Below are 24,033 nucleotides of genomic sequence, written 5' to 3' on the forward strand. Positions count from 1 at the left end.
GATCTTCGACAAACAAAATCCGAAGTTTCGACTCCGCGGAGGTGGATGACTAATCTTGGTCGCGCCCCCGGCCCTCTTTATCTACCTCGAGGACTTGCCACCATAATACCAAGTCTTGTACACTCTTTCTAATATTGCAAGCTCGTTGAATATAGCAGGAGCCTATTAAGTATGCCTGGAAAGTACAGTTTGCCAACACAACTCCGTGGTGTTTCTACATGCACCTTTAGAGCTCCGATAGCTCCCGTGTCTAGGCGGTTCTCCGCAGCATGCCACCTGAATCAAACATCGCCCTCGCCTACAGCCAAGGCGGAGGATAAAGATGGCTCAAAAGAGGAAGAGAATGATAGTCCGATGGGACGCCGTCTAGCTCAAATGACTGAAGATGCGATGCTAGAAGGTGGACGATCTGCACGTCGCAACATCGAGCAAGCAGGGTTCTCAGAGGAACTGAAAAATGAGCTCGCAGAGCGTGTTGCTGCTACTTCATTCAGGAGCGAGTATGCTGCTGCTCATTCTATAGTCGAGATGCCCGTATGTGATCCTTATCATGCTCTACCGTCCAACAGCCACTAACTCGCATTCCCTTATCGCAGTCTGCCGCAGGGCAAGGCACACGAGAGAATGCCGCTGCTCCTAAATGGACAGGGATCGAGCGTGTTGAGGATACGACTCTGCGTATGTTAGATGACGCGAGTAAACCTATCCGAATGCCTTACAAAATCCCCAATCCCGTGAACCTCAAACCCACCCCGAAGCCCAAAAAGTCTCGCGGAGAACGAATCGCGGAAGCGAAAGAGCGCACTTCTACCTATACACTGAGCCAGGCTCCTGGATTTTCCGAAGAGGAGCGTGAGGATATGCGCCGCGAGATGAGGGAGCAGTTGACACCCGGGGCACATTCCATGCCGATCTCGATTTCAGGTCTTTCGTCGCTAGCAAATGAGCGAATCGAAGATGCGATTGCGCGTGGACAATTTGAGAAGATACGTCGTGGGAAAGGCGTCAATACAAAGACGGATCATAATGCGACCAACGCATTCATTGACACAACCGAATATTTTATGAATAAGATCATCCAGCAGCAGGAAATTGTGCCGCCATGGATCGAGAAGCAACAACAGCTTGGTTCGGAGCTTAACCGATTCCGCGAACGTCTTCGAGCGGACTGGCGGAGACATGCTGCGATGTTGATTGCCAGCAAGGGTGGATCCTTGGACATACAAATGAAGCGGGCAAAAGCCTATGCTGCAGCTGAGACCCGATTGGCAGACAAAGCAAAGTTGGAAGCTTCACTTCAAGAAGATGCATCTGTCTCGGAGATCAACAGTGATGGCCGGATAGTCTCCAAGTCGGAGACCTCCCAATCAACTGTAATTAAGCATGATAACGAGGAAACCTCGGAAGATCTAGCCCATCTCCCACCATTGCGAGACCCAGGCTACCTCGCAATCGAGCGTTCTTATCACGAGCTCGCCGTGAAACAAATCAACACTCTCGCACGCTCATACAACCTGCAAGCTCCGGCCTCCGCCCATAAACCATATATCAATCTTGATCGAGAGCTCAACGCATGCTATGCCGCAGTCGCACCTGAGTTAGCAGAGGAAATTAAACGCCGAGCGACAGAGCGTGCGCGTCCGACATCAATCGTTCCGCCGGTTTCTTCCAGCAAGTTCGGGTCACTTGGTATGGCACAGTCTGTAAAAGTCCACGAAGAAGATCTGTCGAAGGGATACGGTATGAAAGAGCTGTGGCGCGATTTATTCACTAAATCCTGAAGACAGAAAACGAGCAAACGAAAAAACAGAGAACTCCCCCTTTTCCTTCTGTTCAACATGTGCGGGGCCATATTCGAGATAATAATACACTAATAATGTGACATAAAAACATGACGAGCGATGCCACTCGAAATCAAGTCGGGCAAAGAAGATATTTTCACTGCCACCTCCCCACTTTTCAATTTCCCCCCTTCACAAAACTAGACGTTGCCCTCACGAAATTGGATGGAAATATTCAGCTCACTCACGGCTCGTCGCTCGTCACAGGTTGTATCTTTCTCGCATCCCACCAGAAGCCTAAGGGGTAAATGATGAGGCCACCGATAATGGCACCAATGCCACCCCAAATCCCATTAGACAAAACGAAGGTCGCAGCATCTATTTTCCTTGCGCCAGCAGCGGTCGCCGGCAATCCCAGCACCAAGCAGAGGATGGAGAGAACAAACACAATGTATGCTTGACCGATGCGAATCCAAAGGTCACCGTTAGCCTTGCGCCTGACCGCGACCGTATCTGGGGTGCGAAGTGATGCCTCCCGCACACATTGCCATGTCCTGAAAGCCCGGTTGAGTCTGGCCGTAAAATACATCCACAGAAGGAGAGCGAACGTAAGGAACAAAGCTCCAATGAAGGACGCCGCATCTGGGTGGATTCTCGTGTACATGCCCAGGTACCCATGGTCTGGTAGCCAGCTTGGACAAGTGTGAGGAGTCGGATCCATAGCCAACGAGGAAGGGTTGGTAGTCGTGTTGCTAGATTCGTCCCGCTTTTGCATGGGGATGATAAAATGATGCCACGGGATCTTTGGGTAGTCTCCCTTGGGCCAGCCGGCTTGCTCGAGGTCGGAATCGCCGAAGGGTAAACGTGAGATGACTTCAACGTCGCCGACCCAGATCTCGTTGACGGCGTTGCCTTGGTCGTAGAAATGGTCTGACTTCACGCCGTGCACTGCGGAGACCTTATTGCCCATGGGACTTGGGACAAATTGGTAGATGTGTTTTTATGATATAAGGGATGAATGAGCTTTTATGAACAATATCGTTTCAAGGTATATAGACTGTGATGGATGGTGAGGATGAGTTCACTGGGGACCTTGCCCGGGTTGACCACCTGGGTAGGTGATCCTGGAGTCATATCATTTGGAAGGAGCGAAAGAGGGAAGCTACATTGGGGTGTCTCTGTTGCAGTGAGAGAGATGATTTGAAGTTTGTATCTATTCTCTAGGACTTTAACGAAGAACAAGCAATGAAAGTGTTCGCATCCTTTTCGAAAATACGATCAAGTCACAAGTGGACGAGATATCTTACTTCGACCAAATGCTCCAAATTGTATTATAGCTTAATCGTACATTATAACAGAATAATAGAATATCACTCATATGTTAAGGTTCTCAAAAAGCCTTTTCTCTGGTCGTCATAGATGATACGAATTGATTTTCACTATGGCATACATTGTGTGTATATAGTATGCTGTTTGAGGAGGATTGCCCTAACTGGAGATTCTAGTATATCCAAACGATAATATGCTTTAATTTAGACCAATAATCCTTACCTAAATCACTGAAAAATGTTCTAAAATAAATCCAAAAGTCCAAAACAGACCTTTGAGGGGAGTTAAGGGTTCTTCCCTGTGAGTGGCCGCCGCCAAGTGACGATCGTGCATGAGGGCGCGTATTTGCGACCAACGACAGGCTGAAGACTTTTGATTGTCTCTGCACTGACTTTTCTCTTCACTTCATCACATCCTATGCTTGCTTCTTATACGTGACTCTTTCCCCCTGCAGCCCCCCGTCACTTTTGGAACATGTATCACCCCTCCTCCTCGTGTGAGATTCGACGTTTCGATGTGTCGATCAGTGACTACTACTTTTAAAATAATTCCTTTTCCTCTCCCATCTCTTTTATAATCCAGGCGGAAATGACTACTCCAATAGTCTTCTTTTTGCCCGTCCTTCTTACTCTCTTCATTGTACATAGTACCCCGGTTGAGGCCCAGAGCGTCCAACGTGAATCCAAGTCGGCTGCGCCCCCAACACTGGATAAACCATTGCTAGCAATCCAAATTGGAAGCATTGTGGGAGCCTATGTGATCTTTGTCGCTCTTCTACTAGCTCTACTTATCTTCGTTGGACGTCGTCTGCGTCGAACAGTGCAGTCCTCCAACTATACACTGCATATGGAACTTCTGAAGCCTGCCAGACCGCCTGTCAGCATGGATCCCAGCCCAGTCTCCCCAATGTCGCACAACCTCCCGAGTCCAAAGTCCAGTGGATTTAAGTCCTGGGGATCATTGAACAGGAGTTCCAGACCTTCCCAACCATCCATGAACGGCAGCATGGTGACCATTGACGAGTCCATCGTCGCAAACGACCGACAGCGAGCCCAACATGATATGGAGATGCTCTATGCGGCAGTCATGGAACATGACGCCCAAAAAGCCTCCGGAGTGGATCTGTCCGTCCGCGGGCAAGACCTTCAGGCACCATCACCAGACAGCCCACTCACAAACCCATTCACCGACCGTGGCTCCCACGTCTCAGATAACTCACAGGCACCATTGGCGCCATTGAAATCCCCCACCAAGGGATTCAACAGCTCGCGCTTATCCAAGCTCTTCAACACAGGCTCGCGTGCCAATCCAGAGCCAAGTAAAGTGCGCTCGCCGCGTCTGGCTATCCGCAAGATGCCCATTTCCTCTCCACTAGCCTCGCCAGCAGTGGTCACGCCTCAAGCCTATATACCCGAAAACCCGCCTCTTTCCCCGCGGATTTATAACCCCGGTCCTCCGCCAGTGGTGCCGCGGTTGCAGGCGAGCGAGGTAATTAGGCCCGCTCCGGGGCGTGCCCGTCCACCGGCTCCTCTAACCCTGAATACTTCCTCGCCTTCTTCATCCCTCCCGTCCAACTTACCTTTCCGCGAGGCGTACCCACCGCAAAGTGCCCCGGCTACCAAGACCACTATTTTGGAACGGCCTGTGAAGAACCGGCCGGGTCCTGTTACGGGAATGGCTACGCCGTATAGTCCGTACATGCCGTTTACTCCCGTGACGCCCTTTACGCCTGGGCGCACGGTAACGAAGCGACAGCGGAAGCGGGAGGAGCGTGGGAATGGACTGCAAGTATTGAACGAAGACGATTTGGTCAAGGATGATGATGATATCTGGGGATGATGTCAATCCAGTATGGGAAATGAATTAAATTGGGAGGTCGGGCGTTAAAGTGCAATTGGTTTTAATCCGTCACATATCTACAGATCTATAGGCAAATGTTCACACATACATACACTGGCTGTATAATTCTATCCCAGGATGTATCTACATCTTTTCCTTCAAATGCGTATTCCCTCTAACAATAGCCTCTGCAAAATCCGACCTCGTCCCGGCCTTCTCAAGACTCAAAAGCGTCTGAATCGTACACCCCCTCGGCGAAGAAATACTCTCCCTAACAACCGCCGGATGCTGACCAGACTCCAAAACAGCCGACAACCCCTTAATGCCCTGCAAAACCAACTCCATTGCATCCGCCCTCTTAAACCCCTCCGCAACACACCCATCCAACAACCCCTCAATCGGCAACGTCAACGTCGCCATAGTCGCCCCAACAAGCACAGTCGCCAGTCCAATCTGCTCAGATCCTAAATACTTAACCGCACCGACATGTTTGAAAATCCATTCCGTGACCGCAACCATAGACTCCGGGATCGCCGGCGCGGGAGTCTCGATGATGGTCATGGACTGTCCGAACTGCGCGCCCATATTGGGGATAGCTTTCATGACATGCGGTTGGTCTGCAGAGCTGGGGTCTGGGTTGATGAGGCGGGTTAGGGATGAGCATGTTGGGCCTGCGAGCATGCTGATGACGAGCTTATTGGACAGGGCTTTGCGGACGCCTGGTTCGGTTAGGACGGCTTCGGCCATGAAGGGCTTGCAGCCGAGGATTATTATGTCGGATTCTTGCATTGTTTGAACGGTTTGGTTGGAGACGAATTTGATTAGTTGTTCGTGCTCCGGCGCGATTTTTGTTTGTAGACGGGTTGCCGAGGCCGCTGTTTTTGTGCACGCGATAAAGCGGGTTATTGGCTTTGATGTGGTTTCGGTGCTTGGGGTTGAGAATGCGCTGTTTAGGAGGCCGTTTAGGACGGCGCCTCCCATGTTGCCTTTGGTGGGTTTTGTTAGTGGTGGTGGTGGTTCATAGAGCGTTAGTTGTGTTTGCTTACCGCATCCGATGAATCCAAGGGTCTGTCCTGAGGCCATGATGTTCTATGTTACTGAGATAGTTGGAAGGTCAATTGTGTTCTGAGTTGAGGGGGTTGGCTATCTCTTTTGACTCATATGGATCTCGGGTGAGGTGTCCGACATTGGCGGCAGCCGATGCCGAGGTTTGTTCATCGTATCTTAGAATATTCTCAGATTTAAGAGTACATGTATGTAACTCGTCGTTTTTTCTGATATATTGGGGATGATAGGCCAGTTGCTCTGATCCAGCCATTCTCCGTGAGTATTTCTCCATGTCTAGAATATAATATCATCCAGACCTGGGTTAAATATAACAATTTCTCTTTATTCTTTCCCTTGTAGACTGCCTAGAAGATGGACATAATCAATTTAGTCTACTATTTCAAGCGAATACGAACACTTCAACTCGTTTATGTTGTAGATGAATATATTTGCCTCAGGCACCCAATCCGCCCTGAAAGTGGCGTCAAACAGATTTCCGCTTTGGGATTGGCTCTGCATCGAATGCAGCAGGGATTCCCGTTGTCTTCAATCTTTTACATTTCCTCCTTTTTCTTAACTACATAGATCTTCTATGCTTGTCAAAATCAGATTCTATTGTCTATTGAACTTGAATTGTTCATTGAATTAATAACATCTGTTTTATCAATTTTATCAACTTCGCTGATCGCCCCGCTATTCCCCCACCTGAGAAGTCGCAGTTGTCGTCATCGGAGAAGGCGAGTTTGCTATTTCCGACGCCCCGAGCTATTTCGGTCTGCTTCTTACTCCATTAGGACTGGGCGTGGGAGAACTTGTGTGTACAATAATAGGCTGTAAGTTGTTTCACCCTTATCTTGGCAGAATCGCGAGGGCCTGGCTAACTGGACTTTCTTCGTGAGATCTCAGACTTTCTCTTCCTTTCATCCTGCGCTACTCGTTTACACCTCTCTCCTCTCTCCTTTTTCTGTTTCCAGTACGAACCACCTACATGCCTCTCACAATCCTCTCCCGATCCCAGCTCCGCGAGCTGCTGCATGCGCTCTCTCGCGACGAGATTCTAAACCTACAGCGCAATCTCGCCGAGGCTCTACGAGAATACTCCAGTGGATCCCAGGAGAAAGGTTGCTCGGCAAATTACCAACCCCAGCGAACGGCGATTACTCGTCAGAATGGTACCACCACTATCTTCATGCCCGCCAGCACGGGCCAGACCATCGGCATCAAGATGATTTCCCTGCAGGACGGGGGCGATGCCGGCTTTTCTATTGAACGGGACACGGTGGATATGCAGGAAAAAGAACAGATTTCCTCGCGCAGGCGAGGCTCTTTCCGGAACTCGGTGGCCTCCATATCCTCCGACATGAGTGATTTGTCTGTGGGCTCAGAAGATAAGGAAGACAGTAACTCGATTAGCCCCGTCACCACCACCACCACCACCACCACTGGCAGCAGCACGGCAGGATCAAGCACGGATAGTTCCACACTCCTCACTGGTTGTGTCAATCAGCAAAATGTCACCTCGAATATTTCTGGAACTCTTGGCGCTTGGCCGGGCGCAGGAACTCGTGACACATCGCCGCGCGGCAGTGTGACACTGCTAGACGGCGAAAGTCTGCCATTCGCCTTGATTAACGCACACGAACTGACAGCTTTCCACACAGCCTTGGCTTCGTTGATGATGTTCAACAGACGCAAAAAGGTGCGCACCATTGTTGTATTCGGAGCAGGTACCCAGGCTTACTGGCATATCCGCCTGGCGCTGGTTCTCCGCGGGGAGGATATCCGCCGGGTAATCATTGTGAACCGTTCATTCGATCGCGCAGCCAAGCTTCTGCAGGAAATCTACCAGCCCGAGAATATCCAATGGCGCGGAGACGTCAAGTTTTCCGCCGTCAGCACCGATTTCGGCGAGTATAGTCGCGTTTTGAAGGATCATGTGCGCAAGGCCGACGCGATCTTCTGTTGTACCCCCTCTCTGGAACCACTTTTCCCTGCGGAATATCTCACCTCAGGCGAAGGCCGTCAAAAGGGTCGCTTGATTTGTGCGATTGGATCATACAAGGCACACATGGCCGAGATTCACCCGGATATCCTCCGAGACGAGGTCAATGTGCAGCCTGTGCATCGCCATTGGCACAAACATATCCACCGCAGTGGTGTGATTGTAGTGGATAGTCTAGACGCGGCCATGAAAGAGGCGGGTGAGATTATTCAAGCTGAAATCAAGCCAAAACAGGTTGTCGAGTTGGGTGAGCTACTGATGGTTCGTGATGCCACTCGTGACGCGGCCACTGTGGATGAAGAAAAGAGTCTGCGTGAATGGTCACAGCGGGGGAATGTCATCTACAAATCGGTTGGACTTGGACTGATGGATCTCGTGACTGGCGGAGATTTGGTGCGCTTGGCGCGGGAGCGGAAGTTGGGGACCACAGTGGAGGACTTTTGAGGAGTTCCAGGTTTTTTTTTTTTTAACGAGTGGACTTGGGCTTTTGCTTATTTTACTTTGTTTCCTATTGGCTGATCTTTTGAGACTTGTCTTGTTTCCAGGGAAATTTCGAAGATCAAGAAGATCGCAAGATCGCAAGATCTGCCGGAGAGCCATCTTTAATTCACCTTTAATTGAGATAACCTTTGAATACATGAAATAATAGCTATGGATCAGAGTATAGAATTAGAAATGAGAACTGGAAATATGAAATATGAAATATGAAAAATAAAAAGTGGAAAGTAAATACATAACATCTCTGTTGTATATAACTTCGGAGATCAAGTGATAGTGGGCTGATGGTCTGCGTCATCGGATATGTAACCTCTCGGAGAATCTTCCTTCTCTTTTTCTCTGAGCAATCTCCAGCTTCGCATTACCAATCCAGCTATTAGCATTGGATATATTTGCCTTTGGCTGCTTTAGCTGCCTTAGTTTGCTGTTGGTGCACCATTCTTCCCACCCCGCGCAGTGAGGGGCAAAGCAGAGTCTATAAAGAGGTCTTGTGACTCCTCAGACTATCCCCAAGAGATCAAAGATATCAAAGATATCTCCGCCATGCGTAACACCACTTGCTACTTGCCCAATGGCCTCACTTTCAACGTCTCGCCCGTTTTTGGTGGGGTCACCTTCAAATCCGCCGATTTCAACGTCCAGCATAACTCCACGTTCCCGCCAGGTTGGACAATCATAATCCACACTGAGAAGCTTCGCAAGGAAAACGAGCAGAAAGAGAAACCAGACCAGGAGAAACCCCGCGATGATGAAGACAATTTCACCCGTTTCACCACCCCCACCTTGACCCGCGACTCCCTGTACATCTCGTATATAGTCAACCCACCAACAAGCGACTTCAAGCCTGTAACTTCACCCACACGCCAGATTGCCATGATGCTGTGGGCAACTCTATGGTGGTACTTCCACGAACCCGAACCCGATCTGCACGTCGAGACCGCCGCATCAAGCATGACCCCGCCCGACGGCCGACCAAAAGGCGTCTGGCGCATAAACATCAAGCGAGAAGGAATCTTCAAAGGCCGGAATTTGCTCCAGAAGCTCGAGCGCATGGGCCTAATAGCGACCGAAGACTCCTCCGTCGGTCTCCAACCCATGGAAACCCGCGACTCAAGCAGCTGGTCGACGATGTTCGTAAGCCGACGCAGTTTCTGGCAGCTCGACCCACGTCTATTCCTCTTCACCCTCGCGCCGAGTCGAGGCCGCCCCTCAACACCTCCCTACCGGTCGCGGAATGCGTCGCCCGCGCCCGACAGCGGTCCAACCGCCGCAACGCCGATCGCGCTGGCGCCCATGGAAGCAACCTTCCACACGGCGAATACGGGCCCGTTCACCTCGGTAGGACCGTTCACGTCTGGCAGCTATCTACCAACATACTACCCGCCCCCGCCGATGCAATTCACCTCCACGAACGGGGTGCGACATCCCGTGCGCCCGAAACCGCCGCATCAGGGTGAGGTGTTCTACGTGCGCTATGTGCCGAGTCTCAGTCAGTATCTCTCGTTCCGCGTGGCGTTTGTGCCGATGTCTGCGCAGGGCGCTACGGATAGTCGACCCGTGACGCCTGTGACCACGGGTGTAACTAGTATCGCGCAGCATCTGACCGATGATATCTCCTCTGATCTGGACACGCTGCATCGGTGGATGAATGTACCGCGGGTGGAGGCGATGTGGGGTGAAGGTGGGGAGAAGTCTGTACAGGAGAAGTTCCTGCTTGCTAGTCTGACTAGCCGACACAGTTTCCCTGTTATTGGATGTTGGGACGGGAAGCCGTTTGGATATTTTGAGATCTACTGGGTTAAGGAAGATCGGCTGGGACGACTTGTGGACCACGTGGATAATTATGATCGAGGGATTCATCTGCTTGTTGGGGAACAGGAGTTCCGGGGTGCGCATCGTGTTGCGGTTTGGTTGAGTGCGTTGGTGCACCATTGCTTCGTGTCGGATATGCGGACTGAATCTGTGGTGTTGGAGCCACGGATTGATAATATCAAGTGAGTTGTCGGCTAATAAGAAGAAAAAAAAGGGAACGGAAGATAGAAGATGGATATGCTAACCTAACTTCTCACAGACTCATTAATTACCTCCAAGAAGCAGGCTTCTATAAAGAAGGCGAGGTCAGCTTCCCCCATAAACACTCTGCTATCATGAGGATCAAGCGCGAGTACTGGGAAAGCCCGGCTCTATAGAGCTGTCATGGCGATTTGCGATTTGCATTGAGATGATCACGAGTTAACGAAACAGCTAGCATTGCCTGGATTTTGAACATTTTTTGTTATTTAACGTTTGACTTGCTTGAAACGTTGTTCTGGGCCATTTTACTTAGATGCCATGGGCGGCTTATCTCACTAGAAACGACCGTTCTAGTTATTTTGAATTGGATTGTATGACATTTCGATTACACCTATCTTCGATTTCCTTCCTAGGCTCCTTTTCCGGGCCTCCCCAAGGAGGATTGCAAAACAGACGAGAGACGTCAATGTAGCACACAAGCTCCCAATTAATCCCTTCGATTTTGAAAACACGCTGATGTGAAGTGCTTAGTACTTTTACTTCTACGGATTGAGGCTGGGAATATGGATAAGGGTAAGGGACAGGGAAAATAGTGTTTAGGGTTGTGAAGGGGCATGCAATATACTCTCCTGTATACTATTCTGTATAGTTGCCTATATAGTTGCCTAACGATATAGTTGCGCAAGGGGTATGGTGATTAGGTTCAATGTTCTTACTACGACTAGTTACAACAAGACATCTACATTACATTTTTTTACTTTTACAATTTACAATACTATACGAGATCCAAAGCTGAGTGTTAAGTTCCATTGTCCAAGTAGGAGGTAAGTACATCAAAAGTACAACGTATATCGCGAGGGGCGAGTAAAAGAAAGTCTAAACATAGCGATATTCTTGGATAGTATATGTATATTATCCAGTTGTAAAACGAGTGGAAAGAGAAAGAGAAAGATAAGCAAGCATAAGAGATACCAGACATACAAACGCCGAATGCACAAGGCAGATGCAGTTAGCGAGTGGAATAGTGGAATGAGTAGTGGAATAGATCGAAGACGAAAGGAAAGGCAGAGAAGGTGACAACTCTGATCGGAATCAAGCTCGTACAATGTAAGAGGACGTATGCTAACATCAAAGCACAGATCTGAGCGAGGGGTATGGGCACAAGTGCGTATCAACGGGGGTGAATAGCTTTTTGTTTTTAAAAGCGACAATATGGAAAATATGAAAAGGAAATAAAAGTCATATGGGAATGTGTGAATGTGGGTTAGATCAGATAGTCAATAGATAAGGAAAAATGAGAGATGCGTGAATAGCATCGGGTGATTAAGTAAATGAGATCAGATTGCTTAAAAAAAAAGAGAGAAAAAAAAATCGAGAACCGGCTCGATTTAGTGAGATCGACGACCACCCATGTAAGAGCCCGTTGCGGAAGCCAGGAAGCGAGCCACGAAGCCACCGCTGTGTGCGTGGCTACTGGTCTTCAGCTTCTTGGACGGCTGGCGGGTAGGTTCGAAGGACTTCTTGGATTCGACGTAGGGGACGTTGACGTAGCCGTAGTTCAGAGAGAGGGAAGCTGGGCTGCGGGAGGTATCCGAGAGCATGAGGTCGTCGGCACCGTGGGAAGAAACCGTGCTGATGGAAGCCGGGGTTCCTCTTGAGCTTGGTGCGAGGCTAGAGGAGCGCGAGCAGAGAGAGTTGAATGTCTCGGCGTGGGAGAGGGGTGGCACGTCGCGGACGGATGGTGGGGAGATGGAGCGGTTGATTCTGCTGGGGGATGCACGCTGACGCTGGTAAGGGTTGTAGCGATCGTGCTCTGCAACATGCGGTGGTTCGTAGTGGGTGTTAATTGTTGGGCATGAGACGTGGCTGGGGAGACGGCGGAGGGAGTTGTCATTTGCGCGACGGGTCTCGCCGCGGGCTTCGAGCTTTTGGCGGCGGAGACGACTGGCTAGCAGATCGGCTGATGCGTGGAGACGGCGCCTGGGGGTTGGTTAGTGGGGATGTCATATGAAAAGCCTATTGAAGGGGATAGCATACCATTCGCGGTGTTGTTGTTGTTTGTGGCGGTATTCTTCTTCGGCGAGACGATCTTGCTCTTGGGCGATGAGACGCTGGCGGTGGGGGACCAGGAAAGGCTCGAGGTAGGTGAAAAGGTCCTGCTCGCTGATGCGCAAGTCCCAATCGAGTAGGAAGAGGAGCTGGCGTTCCATGAGGTTGACCTCGGGGAGGGAGAAGCCGAAGCTTTCGAATCCCTTGACTGCGGTGTAACGGGCCCAGTGTTTGTTCTTGGGGCTCGAGTCGTTGAGGTTCTTGGCAGCAATGATGAGTGAGGCGAGGAAGATGCGGTGGACAGTGCAGCGCATGCCCTTTGCGACTGGTGGTAGACGCGAACGAAGACGACCGAGGTATACGAGACAGCTCATGAGAGTGGGCACCTGCACCTGCGACCGAGCGACAAGTGAGGCGATAAAAGCCTCGATTGAGGGGAGGTCAGGCAGGTTAGAGGGTTCCATTGGAGGAGTGGATGGTGGTGTAGGTTGACCATTCTGGTTGACGGTGTTGGTCACATGGGCCTCACAGCGAATGACCTGGGCTGCTTGTTGAGCCAGGTGTGACACCATTTCCCGAGTGACTCGGGTAGTGACGAACTCATCTAGAGCCGCTCGGTTGAGTGACAATGAATCCATATTGTGATAGAGTGATATGGTAGAGGAATATGATAGAGAGAGGAGCTTGTCGGAGGAGAAGACCGGCCCAGGATGGGAATTAAGTATGTCGATAGATAGGCAGAGATCAAAGACTTTTTTTTCTCCAGGCAATGACTTGTCTCGGGACAATCCGATTCAAGGGTCTTTGGGCAAACGAGACAATGGTCTTTGTGTGTTTGCGAGGGTATCAGATGAAAGTCGACAACAAAGTGAAGTAAAAGCCAAAAATCAGATGAAAGAAGCAAACACGTCGTAATTGAGAAAATTGAATTCCTGACCAGCAGGATAACTTTCAGATGAAGTACTCTTTTCTTTTTAAAAAAAAAAAGAATGTTGCAGTAAGGATGGGATAGTTGGGGTTGTCGTGTCAACGCCTATCGATAGCCCTAACTGAGAGCTTCAAGTAAAACTGAGACCCGCGACGGATATTTATTCGAGACACAATCCACAGTTCACTGCAAGTAGGCAATAAATTGGAAATAATGTTTCTAGGGAAAATTATTATAGAAAAGTTGAGAAACGATTCAAAAGCAAAATGGGAATTATTAAAAGGAAAGGATGACGACGTTGAGCATGTGGATGAATCTCGTGAAGAATCTGGGTGGAATACCTGTCTAGTTATAGTATCTGGTATGCGCCAGAGTGGGAGTAGAGAGGGGGAATACAGTGTTTCCACAGTGTTTCCCCTGCAAGGACGTGTCATCCAGTTAGAAGACCGAAGGAATAGAGCCAAGCACAGGGGTGGAATAGAGCGAACCTGCATACAACATACTCCGTAGTTGGGGGGATCTTAGATGGTCCAACCTTTTTTTGGCGCGCGGAGTCTGAGACGATAGAAAGTGAGCTGATTTGTCGAGAGAACGGATTGATGTACATTGGATAGACTATTATTGTACCTGTGCGTTATGATCCCTAGATTCATCCAATAGAAGGTTGAGTGATTCATTTTTCATGTATGTTCTTGTTGGTTTTTTAGTTATTTTAGTTAACTAGTTAGTTATTTTAGTTAGTTTTTGATTTACTTTTACTTGAATTTTAGAATGTGATAGTATAGTACATTAAGACATAAAAACCAAAAATAAGGGGGATATCTAGGATCGCCATAATCGCCATTTTCAGGTCCACTCAATTATTCTATGAACTACAAAGTATGAAATGAAACTCACCGTCTCATATCTACTCATTCCATTCCTTGAACGCGTACCAAATAGTATAGGTATAGGTAACTATAGGCTATTAGATACTCTACTGCCTAATCTCCTAAACCAACATCCAACATCTAACAATCCACAATCCAACAATCCAACAACCAACCTCAGCTGAAAAAAAAAAACAAAAAAAAAAAAAGTGGCGATTTCAAGTTGGCGCCGCGAACTCGCGTTAGTGCCCAATCACTCGAAACCTGTCAGTTTCCGATATCCCTGTCAAGTGTTCCATTTAATCCATTTACTCCTTTTAATCCTTTTATAGCGTATCCCCCCAACCCCCCTGTAACACGAGTTTAGCGTGTTCGAGGGATTCAACATACTTGACCTACAACATACAACATAATGAAAATGAAAATGAAAATACCAGAAACACAACATAAATATCCGAACCTTGAAATACTTCCACCTCACATAAGGTACGTCACATCATTCATGATCTTCCCGTTGGATCTATCGATTTTTCCAACCTCCCAACCTCCAACCTCCAACCTCTCTTTAATATTTTTATTTTAATATTATTTCATTTACTCCCCGATCCCATGCAGTAGTTAATGTATATTGCAATCCCGTGGGATAATGCATGCAATGTTCCGTGCATAGCACTTCTTAGCGTCTACTTAGTTACTTATTCTTACTCTATACAGAGTACTCCATTCCATATACTCCATAACTCATAGCCTAAAAAAAGACAGAACACACTGCATATGCATCCAACATACTCCGTACGGAGTACATAGTACATTATGCATCTATATAAGCGCCTGTCTCCCACATCCTTCCCTCCTTCCCGCCTTCCCGCCCAGCGCTTACAATCCCAACACCATGGAAGCGCTGCGACCTTTCGCGTTTCTAATTTTATATTTTATATTTTATATTTTATATTTTATCCATATAGACATACTATGTACTCCGTAAGTATGTAGGTCTTGTTATTCTTAGATTCCTCTACGCGCGCTCCTCCCACTTTTCTCACTTACCCCAGAACCCCATGCGCGGACAATCACCCGCCATCCCGCCAAGCCGAATCAGGATGCGACATTTGGGAATGTTGGATGTTGGATGTGTGAAAACTGCGCCTCGTTTCAGCATGGCGTCTCGCTGTTTTATCGCCGTTGGAATGTTGGGTATACGGTTGGTTGAGAGGGCTTGCTTTGTGTTGTATGTACCTCCGTACAACAGGTTTTCCCATGTGTTGGTTGTTTCCACAGGTGTTCCCACAAGTGTTCCCACAGATATGGTCCAGGCTCTCCGTCGTTGTTATGGGGCCGTTGGGGTTTCCAAGAGTTTGGTGGAGCTAGGCGCTTGGATGCGTTTCAGGATCGTAGGGTTTGTTTCAGTGTTGGGTCGGCGGTTAGAGATCGTGTTGGTGGGTTTGTCGGGGTGGTATGGGAGTGGAACACAGACAATGCGACCGTGTGTATGGAGGAGTAGTGGGCTGAGACTAATATGTCCGTGTGTCTTGATAATTATAGGTCTTTCTATTATTGGGAGTTTGGATTTATCGCTCGTTCTGATTTTTTTTTTTTTTTTTAAGGATTCTAAATTACATAATTGCATTCCATTCTAATCATACACCTCCCCAAGACAACAATGACCGTTTGAACAGCAACAAGGTAAGAAATCCAAGTCTCAATTTCACCCATCTGTGCTAAACCGCCTAAAAATTTACAGAAGCTCAACCGAGTAGTTGGAAACAGTCAACTCAGAAGTACCGGTGAAAGGCTCAGTGCCAGCCTGCACAGTCTTCAAGTACTTGTTGTTGGGCAGACCCTGGTCCTTGACAAGGTAATCAAGGAAGTCCAACAGATCACCACTGAAGTCAGTAACGGTTGACTTAGCGACGAAGCTGTAGACAGTCATCTGACCATTAGGACCGACCCAGACATCCCACTCGACACCATTGAGAGTGACCGTAGCGATGGCCTTGCCAGTGGAGGAGATGGGGCCGGCACCACCGAGGGCAGCAAGCCACACCATAATCTCGTACTCCTCGCTGCCGGAAGGAGTAGAACTAAGGAACAAGTCGTATGCGACATCGGCGACGATGTTGGTGTTGGAGTAGCTATTCCGGAGACAGTTAGCGGGGGGGTTGTTCATTCAGAGGTACCTGTGTAACCACGTGCACGGAGGTTAAAAGAAGAAAAAAAACTTACCTCCAGGTCCAGGCGGACTTGAGGCTCTTAACAGTACTCAGGATCTGAGGAGTGAACTTGAGCCCGGCACTGGCGTAGCTCTTGACCTCGTTCGGTGCGTTACCGGCCCACGAGAACGAGGTGTGCTATGCGATGGTGTTGCCGTTGCTCGAGTCTAGAGTGGTGCACTGCTTGCTGTTGGGGTCCTTGGCTTGGTTCCAGAGGTTGTTGTAGAGGGTGAACTTGTCTGTGGTGGTTGTGCCCCACTGGTCGCAGATTTCTGTGCCGCGACGGGTGATGTCGTTAACTGGGACGGTGGCGGCGTCGCCCATGGCGGACAGAGCCAGGGAGATGAGAGACATGGGTGCGATGAAGGACTTCATGGTTGCGGTCGGAATTAGTGCTCAGGATAGATGGTGTGTGTGTATATGGAAATGGGAGTTGTCATGAAGTCGGGTTTATTGGCCTGCTTTATACTGTTCATCTTCCTTTCTTTCCGAGGTCGTCCATTTGGGGAATAACTTGAACACTCATGTTTCGTATAGAGCACGGAGAAATCATGTCTCACATTTCATATTGGCTATCCAACGAGTTCGTGACCGGAACTCCACAACATCCGGATAATACCAGAAGCTAAAAAGCTTGCATGGAGCTGGGCGTCACGGAGTACCCAGGAAAGACATTGCACTGTCACAACGTGTGCTTTTTAAGCCATAGACCCTTGTCAAGCAAGTCTTTATCCGGTCACTGCGAATTCAGATTGGATCTGTTTCCCTACAACATACGTAATTCGGATCCCGGCGGAGAGCGGGGCGGAGAAGATGCTGCTTCTAGAAGAGAACGCGGTATCCAAAATTGTGAAAGAGATCCACCTTTTTCGAGATTTTCCCCTGAATAACCCCCGTTAGGATATCCATGGATCTCTGCGAAGTTTCTCCGCGTGTAATCAGACTTGCTTTTCTGTGTCCAGAAGACTAGGATGGATTTTCCATGTCAACATCCTTCAAACACATGGTAAATTCTACGCAAGGAGCAACTGTCACATCGGTTCTTCATGCACATGCACATGCAATATGCACGCACCCCGCAATAATCTCATTTTAACACGGAAAATGCATGCTAAGTCCGAAACCTTGAAGAATTGTTCCAAGTGGACCAGGGGAGATTGCGGGAATCTGACCGTTTTTCCATGGGCCATGATCTTCAAATGCACGTGATAGTACAGGGATCAAACGGTTCTTGCCATCCTTAATCAGAAGATCACCTTGCCCAGGTGATCCATCCATGGCATGTCGCCCGACAAGCACAAACTACCCTCGGTTTATCCGCTGAAATTAGATGGGGTGGGTCAAGGCAGGAGACAAGGACTTTGTGCACATACCAAACGAACCCGCCGGCTTCCGGGAGAAATTAAGCAGGAGAAGCTGTCTTCTATTTTGGATACATCGAATAACTGTCGACGGAGGTATTTTATACTAGCATAAAGGATCCACGCTCTTCCTATGTGTGAGGTGGCTATGTTGTGTGGGAACAGAGCATTACCTTAAGGCAACATCGACTAGCTGAAACATAGTTAGTAGCTCCCATAACTAGATATAACTAGTTAGTTAGCATGTACGCTACATATGATGTATGAGAGAGACAAGAATCAATCTAACAACTTTGGAAGTCCGGGAGTAAATAAACACACAACAAAGCAATGGGGGGAAGCATCCATGACTGACAAACAACATGTATGTAAAAAGGGGAGAGTCAGTCGAGTCAAGGAGAGCATGGTGTTCAGCTCCTGATAAGATCAGTGGAGAACCCAGGAAAGCACAAATTGGATCCACAGAGGTAAGGTTAAGATAGCCTAATAGGTTCCCAAGAGAGGTCGCTGGGGATTCCCCTGGAGCTCCTGTTCGGACAGTCCGCCTAATATACTTCGTGTTATTGAATTAGGACCGAGGCCTTAACTGAACCGCGTCAAAGATGATCAGTGTCCTCGGGATACCTTCACTAGACAACAGGCACCACGATGTGCAATATAGACCCGGAGGAATAGAGAAGGAAGAAGAAATGGGGGTAGAGGCAAACGGGAAACTAGGGTAGGTGATGACCAAAAGGGAAGGAACACATGGGTATCTGAATACTTGGATCGCTAACTAGAGGGAGCTTCCCTGGTATTGCGCAAACTATGTAAGAGATAGCCCTGCACTTCGACACCAATACATCCATGAATATATTTGCGCAGTAGACTTGACAGGTGCACTTCTATCAAATATATATATCGTCCATTTCCAGGTGAAAAGACCCCTACCAGTACGACCCAACAACGTATGCTTCCGACTCCCAGAGAGGCGTATACGTCTTCACTACAATATACTCAAGCTAGGCTAGTGATAGTACCAGCCCTAGGCCTTGTGGAGTATGATAGAAGGCTAAAGTTTGATACTCTGGCGATCGGGTTCCGCGGACTGCGGGAACTTGTCTAAGGATCTGCCATCGACGCTTTCAACACATCTGTGAAACTTGTAGTAACTCACTAGAATGCATGGAGTAGGCAACATCATTGCTGGAAGGGGATATCGAGGACAATTGGCCAATGAAAGAAACGCCAATTCGGATTCTGAGCATCCGGCATGGGCTGTTGATGTGTCAGCTAAAATAAACAATGCAAACACGTACAAACATATACAAACATATCTACAAACACATTTCAAAATATATAAACACTCTATACAAATTAGATAACTAGTTATCCAGTATATTGGGAGGTACATGTATTGAAGCAAGAAATGAGACATATTTTGAGCAAGGAATTGACCTAGACTGTACTTTGTAGGAATGAATTTCACCAAAGCGAGGGTGTTTAACTATTAATCAATTGTTTTGCTTTGATGCCCCACCCGAGTGGAACTCCGGGGTTTTCGCCAGGGGCTGAAATTAAATTTAAATGCTCGATTGCCTCTTCTTACTACTCCAGGACCCTTCCACAATTCCCAAAATGCCTTCCAAATCCTCCAAGTCCACCAGCTCCAGCTCCGGCTGCCGCTGCCGCTGCTTCTCCCTCAAGACCCTCAGCTATCTCGCCATTTTCCTGGCTCTGTTCTCCGCCGTCTACCGATACCTCGATGCGCGCCTTGAGCAATTCTACATCTTCGACCCAGAGCACCTGCACGATGTGTCTCAGCGCGCCATCAGCGCCCACGGCGAGGACACCCGCTCCATCGTCAACTTCATTGTCGCCGAGCTGGAGCAGAAGGTCGGCCCCAACTACCTGAGCACCCAGGAGGAGTGGGTATTCAACAACGCCGGCGGCGCCATGGGTGCCATGTACGTGATTCACGCCAGTATCACCGAGTACCTGATCATCTTCGGTGAGTTTTGCATCCGCGACAAAGTCTACCACTATTTCCATTTCCCCTTCTAACCACATTTGATTATTCGCAGGTACCGCCATCGGAACTGAAGGCCACACTGGTCGTCACACCGCTGACGACTACTTCAACATCCTCCAGGGTACCCAGCTCGCCTATGTCCCCGGCGAGTTCAAGCCCGAGGTCTACCCCGCCGGCAGCGTGCACCACCTGGTCCGCGGCGAGGTCAAGCAGTACAAGATGGATGAGTCTTGCTTCGCGTTGGAATACGCCCGTGGCTGGATCCCTCCCATGCTCTTCTTCGGTTACGCCGATACCTTCTCCAGCACCCTGGACTTCCCGACCTTGTGGGCTACCTCGCGCATCACTGCCCGTGAGATGGTCGGCAACTTGTTGCAGTACAAGCTGTAATTGTGTGTACCATTTTGGTTTTTGTTGATATGGACGCTTCAGTTGGATCCATGAGGTCTATGTGCAATGTATGATACGGGCATTGGTTGGGCACCTGGCAAGGTGCTGTTTCGGTTGTAAAAGTTATTGGATATGGTGAATACTTAATTGGTAGTAGCACATTTTTTAATGAAATCATCAGCTGAGGTTGTCGAGCTGCCTTTGCAACATTGATCATTGGAATTAAGGCATGACCTTCTAGTACGGAATCGATACTCTCAACGTAGTACCATCGACGGTCCCTAGTAGACCGCGAGATGTTTATGTAGTTCTCTAAGTGACCTATAGCCAAATGCATATGCTTGGCTCTATAAAATGCGGAATTTGTAGTCAAGACTCGGAATTTAGAGTTGCCCAACTAGTCAAAGTGTGATTCAGTCATCATAGACCTACCAAGGTAGACCCCAATGAATCATGAAACTTATCTCTTCTGGTCAAAATAAGCATTTTCTGAACCTGAGGCACAAAACAGGTGGCGTTCTCCGAGTTGGATGCTTGTGCAGGTGTACAAATAAACAGTTCTATATAAGTTTGCAGTTTGCTTGCACCTGTCTCCTTCCCTTTCTCCTTCTTCTTCTTCTTCATCTTCATATTTCATCTATCCATCAAAGTCAGTACTCTACTCAACACATCACATTCTATCTCACGTTACATCACTGTCCTTGTTTCACTCTAGAGTGATAGCCCATCATGGCTGGCTACTGTGGATGCCTTTGGCAGGACCATGGTAACCGTCAGCCTCAGTATCTCCCCCAGGTCTCACTCGAGGCCCATGCAACTATTCTCTCCTCTGTGGCCCGTACAACCTTGACACAGGTATTTGTCAACCCATCTGACAGGGTCATCGAAGAGATATCCTACCACTTCCCTCTTTACGATGGCGTTAGTGTTGTCGGTTTCGAATGCAAGGTTGGATCTCGTCTCCTGCACAGCAAGGTGAAGACCAAGTCACAGGCCAACGCGGACTACCAAAATGCTGTGGCTCAACATCAGATTGCTGCTGTCATGGACCACACCTCCATGAATGACGTTTTTATCATTCGACTCGGTAATGTCCCCGCTCATGGAAAGATTAACGTCGACATCACTTTCGTGGGAGAGTTGAAACAAGACTCCCAGACTGATGGAATTCGCTACACACTGCCAAGCACCATCGCACCTCGCTATGGAACTGGACCGTTTTACGATTCTACCCAATTAGATTCGCTTCGTCTGCCAGCCAACCCCAAAGGGATGTCTATCACCGTTGATGTTCAGATGGAGAAGGGTTTGGTGATCCGAGAGCTGGAATCTCCAAGCCACCGGGTCAAGGTCTCGCTCGGACGCATTTCTTCTACAACTGCCCCATCGTCTGCCTTTGAACCATGGCAAGCATCTGCCTCTGTCATTACCCAGCAGAACAACACGTCCGTAGTTCTGGAACATGACTTTGTTATTCTCATCAAAGCGGATGGGCTTGATACTCCCTGCGCATTGCTTGAAAGACACCCAACCATCCCTAACCAGCGCGCCCTGATGGCAACCCTCGTGCCAAAATTCAGCCTCCAAGCCGCTAATCCCGAGGTGGTCTTTGTCATTGACAGAAGTGGGAGCATGGGACCCAAACTCCCAATCTTGACATCCGCACTTAAAGTTTTCCTGAAGTCTTTGCCTGTTGGTATCTGCTTCAATATCTGCTCCTTCGGATCTTACAACTCTTTCATGTGGCCAAGGAGCAAGGTGTATGATAAACTCAGCTCGCAGCAAGCTTTGGCTTTTGTTGACACCATCGACGCGGATATGGGTGGTACGGAGATGCAAGGAGCAGTCATGGCAACCGTTCAAAAACGACTCAATTTCAACGATTTGGATGTGCTGCTGCTCACTGATGGGAAGATCTACCACCAGGATCGATTGTTCGACTTCGTCCGCGAAAAGGCTGCTGACAACACTGTTCGGTTCTTTTCCCTCGGCATTGGCGAAGCAGCATCTCATTCTTTGATTGAGGGAATTGCAAGAGCCGGAAATGGATTCTGCCAGTCGGTTACGGAATACGAAGAATTGGATCGCAAGGTCGTTCGCATGCTCAAGGGTGCCCTGACCCCTCATATCCATGACTTCGAACTCGAAGTTGAATACGACACCGAGACAGAGCGTGAGTTTGACTTTGTGAGCGACACTGAGAACCTCATCGACATTGAGACGGAGGGCAAAAAGAAGGAGGGAGATGGAGACGTTTCCATGAAAAGAACAACAGGCAGCTTATCGCAGTCGATTCTGTTGTACGATGAGAACTTCCAGGAATCCGACATGAAGGTCGATGCCGAAAAGAGAGCAACTGAAACTCTTCCCACTCTCACCGCTCCAGGAGCAATCCGAGCTCCCTACAACGTCCCGCCACTGTACCCGTTCATCAGGACAAATGTCTTCCTCCTTATGGACCCGCACTCGCCTGAGAAAATCCCCAAGTCGCTGAAGTTCACTGCCACTTCCAATAACATTCCACTGGAGCTGCGGATCCCGATCTGCGACATCGGAACCGGCGAAACAATCCACCAACTGGCTTCACGAAAGGCTGTGATCGAGCTCGAAGAGGGACATGGCTGGCTCTCTGATGCCGAGGACGAGAAAGGAAACAAATTCAAACAGTTCCACGCCGACACAAAGAAGAGGCTTGCAAAGCGTGAATGCCAGAACTTGGGAATCAAGTTCCAGGTCACTGGGAAATACTGCTCGTTTGTGGCCTCGGAAGAATGCAGTTCGTCTTCAGAACGACAGGACCAACAGCATACCCCGAAGGAACATGCCGCAGAGCGAGTTCCTCCCATATCACAGTCTGCTAGGTTCTTAGGTGGTGGACCCCCACACAATGGTGGCGGTTGGGGCGCCTCCCTCCCGATGCAGGCACTTTTTCAGTACACTGGACCCCAGCAGACTTCGAACAACGGAGTAGCACCTTTTACGCTCATGGGACCTGGGGAATCGAATCGTATGTGTCGCCCACGCGCGGTACCTGCAGCTCCAATGAATATGATGCAACCCCAAGCTAGAGCTCTAATGATACAAACCGAAGTGTCGTCACCTGGAAACACAGAACCTACAGTCCCGCGTCCTCTCTATGGATCAGCTGCATCATCTGCAGCCCCAAAGCTTGGTGCCGTGCTGGCCCGAGCGGCACGAGTTGCAACGCCCCCGACTCCTACTTTGACCAAAACTCCGCAGATGAGAATGCACGAGCTTATTCAGCTGCAAACCTTTGAAGGCAGTTGGGTGTGGTCGAAGGAACTCTTCGATCTTTTGGAGTGTAACATGAAATCAACAACCAGAAAATTGGCCACAATGTACCACAGTCTCAATCGGAAGGTTGAAAAAGGGTTTCCACAGGGCGACGAGGCGACTGTTCTCGCAACCCTGCTCGCAATGGGATGGCTGTGCAAGAAACAGCCTGCTTTTAAGGATGTTTGGGAACTTGTGCATGACAAAGCTTCTGATTGGGTTCGAATCCAGTTGAAGAAGATGCGGGATCGAGGTTCACCTGCGGCTATTATTGCATCGGTCCAGGATGAGATTACTGATATGGTCTGAGATATGACTTTGGGGGAGAAGATGGATCTGATATCGGTTCTTACACTTTTCCTTGCGAAATTGCTTAGGAACCAATGGTATTTGCTTGGGGTTGGAGTTAAAG

At 48.8% G+C, this 24,033-nt stretch overlaps 10 protein-coding genes across 10 annotated transcripts; 6 read left to right on the forward strand and 4 right to left on the reverse strand.

The window, feature by feature from the left end:
• Positions 1-171: 171 nt before the first annotated feature.
• Positions 172-1,781, forward strand: N7516_011180 (DnaJ family domain-containing protein; the record flags this gene model as incomplete). Its single annotated transcript, XM_057223898.1, has 2 exons — positions 172-534; positions 597-1,781. 2 exons carry the CDS (start codon positions 172-174, stop codon positions 1,779-1,781), a joined length of 1,548 nt encoding a protein of 515 aa, XP_057069038.1.
• Positions 1,782-2,025: 244 nt separating this feature from the next.
• On the reverse strand, positions 2,026-2,751 carry N7516_011181 (uncharacterized protein; the record flags this gene model as incomplete). The annotated part of the gene is made up of 1 exon (XM_057223899.1): positions 2,026-2,751. One exon carries the CDS (start codon positions 2,749-2,751, stop codon positions 2,026-2,028), a length of 726 nt encoding a protein of 241 aa, XP_057069039.1.
• Positions 2,752-3,698: 947 nt separating this feature from the next.
• N7516_011182 (uncharacterized protein) lies at positions 3,699-4,949 on the forward strand (the record flags this gene model as incomplete). The annotated part of the gene is made up of 1 exon (XM_057223900.1): positions 3,699-4,949. One exon carries the CDS (start codon positions 3,699-3,701, stop codon positions 4,947-4,949), a length of 1,251 nt encoding a protein of 416 aa, XP_057069040.1.
• Positions 4,950-5,093: 144 nt separating this feature from the next.
• On the reverse strand, positions 5,094-6,032 carry N7516_011183 (pyrroline-5-carboxylate reductase family protein; the record flags this gene model as incomplete). Its single annotated transcript, XM_057223901.1, has 2 exons — positions 5,094-5,935; positions 5,996-6,032. The coding sequence occupies 2 exons, from the start codon at positions 6,030-6,032 to the stop codon at positions 5,094-5,096; spliced, it is 879 nt and encodes a 292-aa protein (XP_057069041.1).
• Positions 6,033-6,984: 952 nt separating this feature from the next.
• N7516_011184 (putative proline utilization protein PrnX-like) lies at positions 6,985-8,442 on the forward strand (the record flags this gene model as incomplete). Its single annotated transcript, XM_057223902.1, has 1 exon — positions 6,985-8,442. One exon carries the CDS (start codon positions 6,985-6,987, stop codon positions 8,440-8,442), a length of 1,458 nt encoding a protein of 485 aa, XP_057069042.1.
• Positions 8,443-9,039: 597 nt separating this feature from the next.
• On the forward strand, positions 9,040-10,685 carry N7516_011185 (GNAT family N-acetyltransferase; the record flags this gene model as incomplete). The annotated part of the gene is made up of 2 exons (XM_057223903.1): positions 9,040-10,490; positions 10,568-10,685. The coding sequence occupies 2 exons, from the start codon at positions 9,040-9,042 to the stop codon at positions 10,683-10,685; spliced, it is 1,569 nt and encodes a 522-aa protein (XP_057069043.1).
• Positions 10,686-11,897: 1,212 nt separating this feature from the next.
• On the reverse strand, positions 11,898-13,196 carry N7516_011186 (cyclin family protein; the record flags this gene model as incomplete). The annotated part of the gene is made up of 2 exons (XM_057223904.1): positions 11,898-12,489; positions 12,547-13,196. The coding sequence occupies 2 exons, from the start codon at positions 13,194-13,196 to the stop codon at positions 11,898-11,900; spliced, it is 1,242 nt and encodes a 413-aa protein (XP_057069044.1).
• A 2,894-nt stretch (positions 13,197-16,090) lies between these two features.
• On the reverse strand, positions 16,091-16,940 carry xgeA (putative endoglucanase; the record flags this gene model as incomplete). Its single annotated transcript, XM_057223905.1, is given in 4 exon segments — positions 16,091-16,487; positions 16,579-16,658; positions 16,690-16,732; positions 16,747-16,940. The coding sequence occupies 4 exon segments, from the start codon at positions 16,938-16,940 to the stop codon at positions 16,091-16,093; spliced, it is 714 nt and encodes a 237-aa protein (XP_057069045.1).
• Positions 16,941-19,543: 2,603 nt separating this feature from the next.
• On the forward strand, positions 19,544-20,327 carry erg2 (C-8 sterol isomerase ERG2; the record flags this gene model as incomplete). Its single annotated transcript, XM_057223906.1, has 2 exons — positions 19,544-19,916; positions 19,990-20,327. 2 exons carry the CDS (start codon positions 19,544-19,546, stop codon positions 20,325-20,327), a joined length of 711 nt encoding a protein of 236 aa, XP_057069046.1.
• Positions 20,328-21,056: 729 nt separating this feature from the next.
• Positions 21,057-23,930, forward strand: N7516_011189 (VIT and vWA domain-containing protein; the record flags this gene model as incomplete). The annotated part of the gene is made up of 1 exon (XM_057223907.1): positions 21,057-23,930. The coding sequence occupies one exon, from the start codon at positions 21,057-21,059 to the stop codon at positions 23,928-23,930; it is 2,874 nt and encodes a 957-aa protein (XP_057069047.1).
• Positions 23,931-24,033: the final 103 nt, after the last annotated feature.

The sequence above is a fragment of the Penicillium verrucosum genome, assembly GCF_028828655.1.
Source record: "Penicillium verrucosum strain IBT 35672 chromosome Unknown utg000005l_segment0_segment0, whole genome shotgun sequence".
Taxonomy (NCBI): domain Eukaryota; kingdom Fungi; phylum Ascomycota; class Eurotiomycetes; order Eurotiales; family Aspergillaceae; genus Penicillium; species Penicillium verrucosum.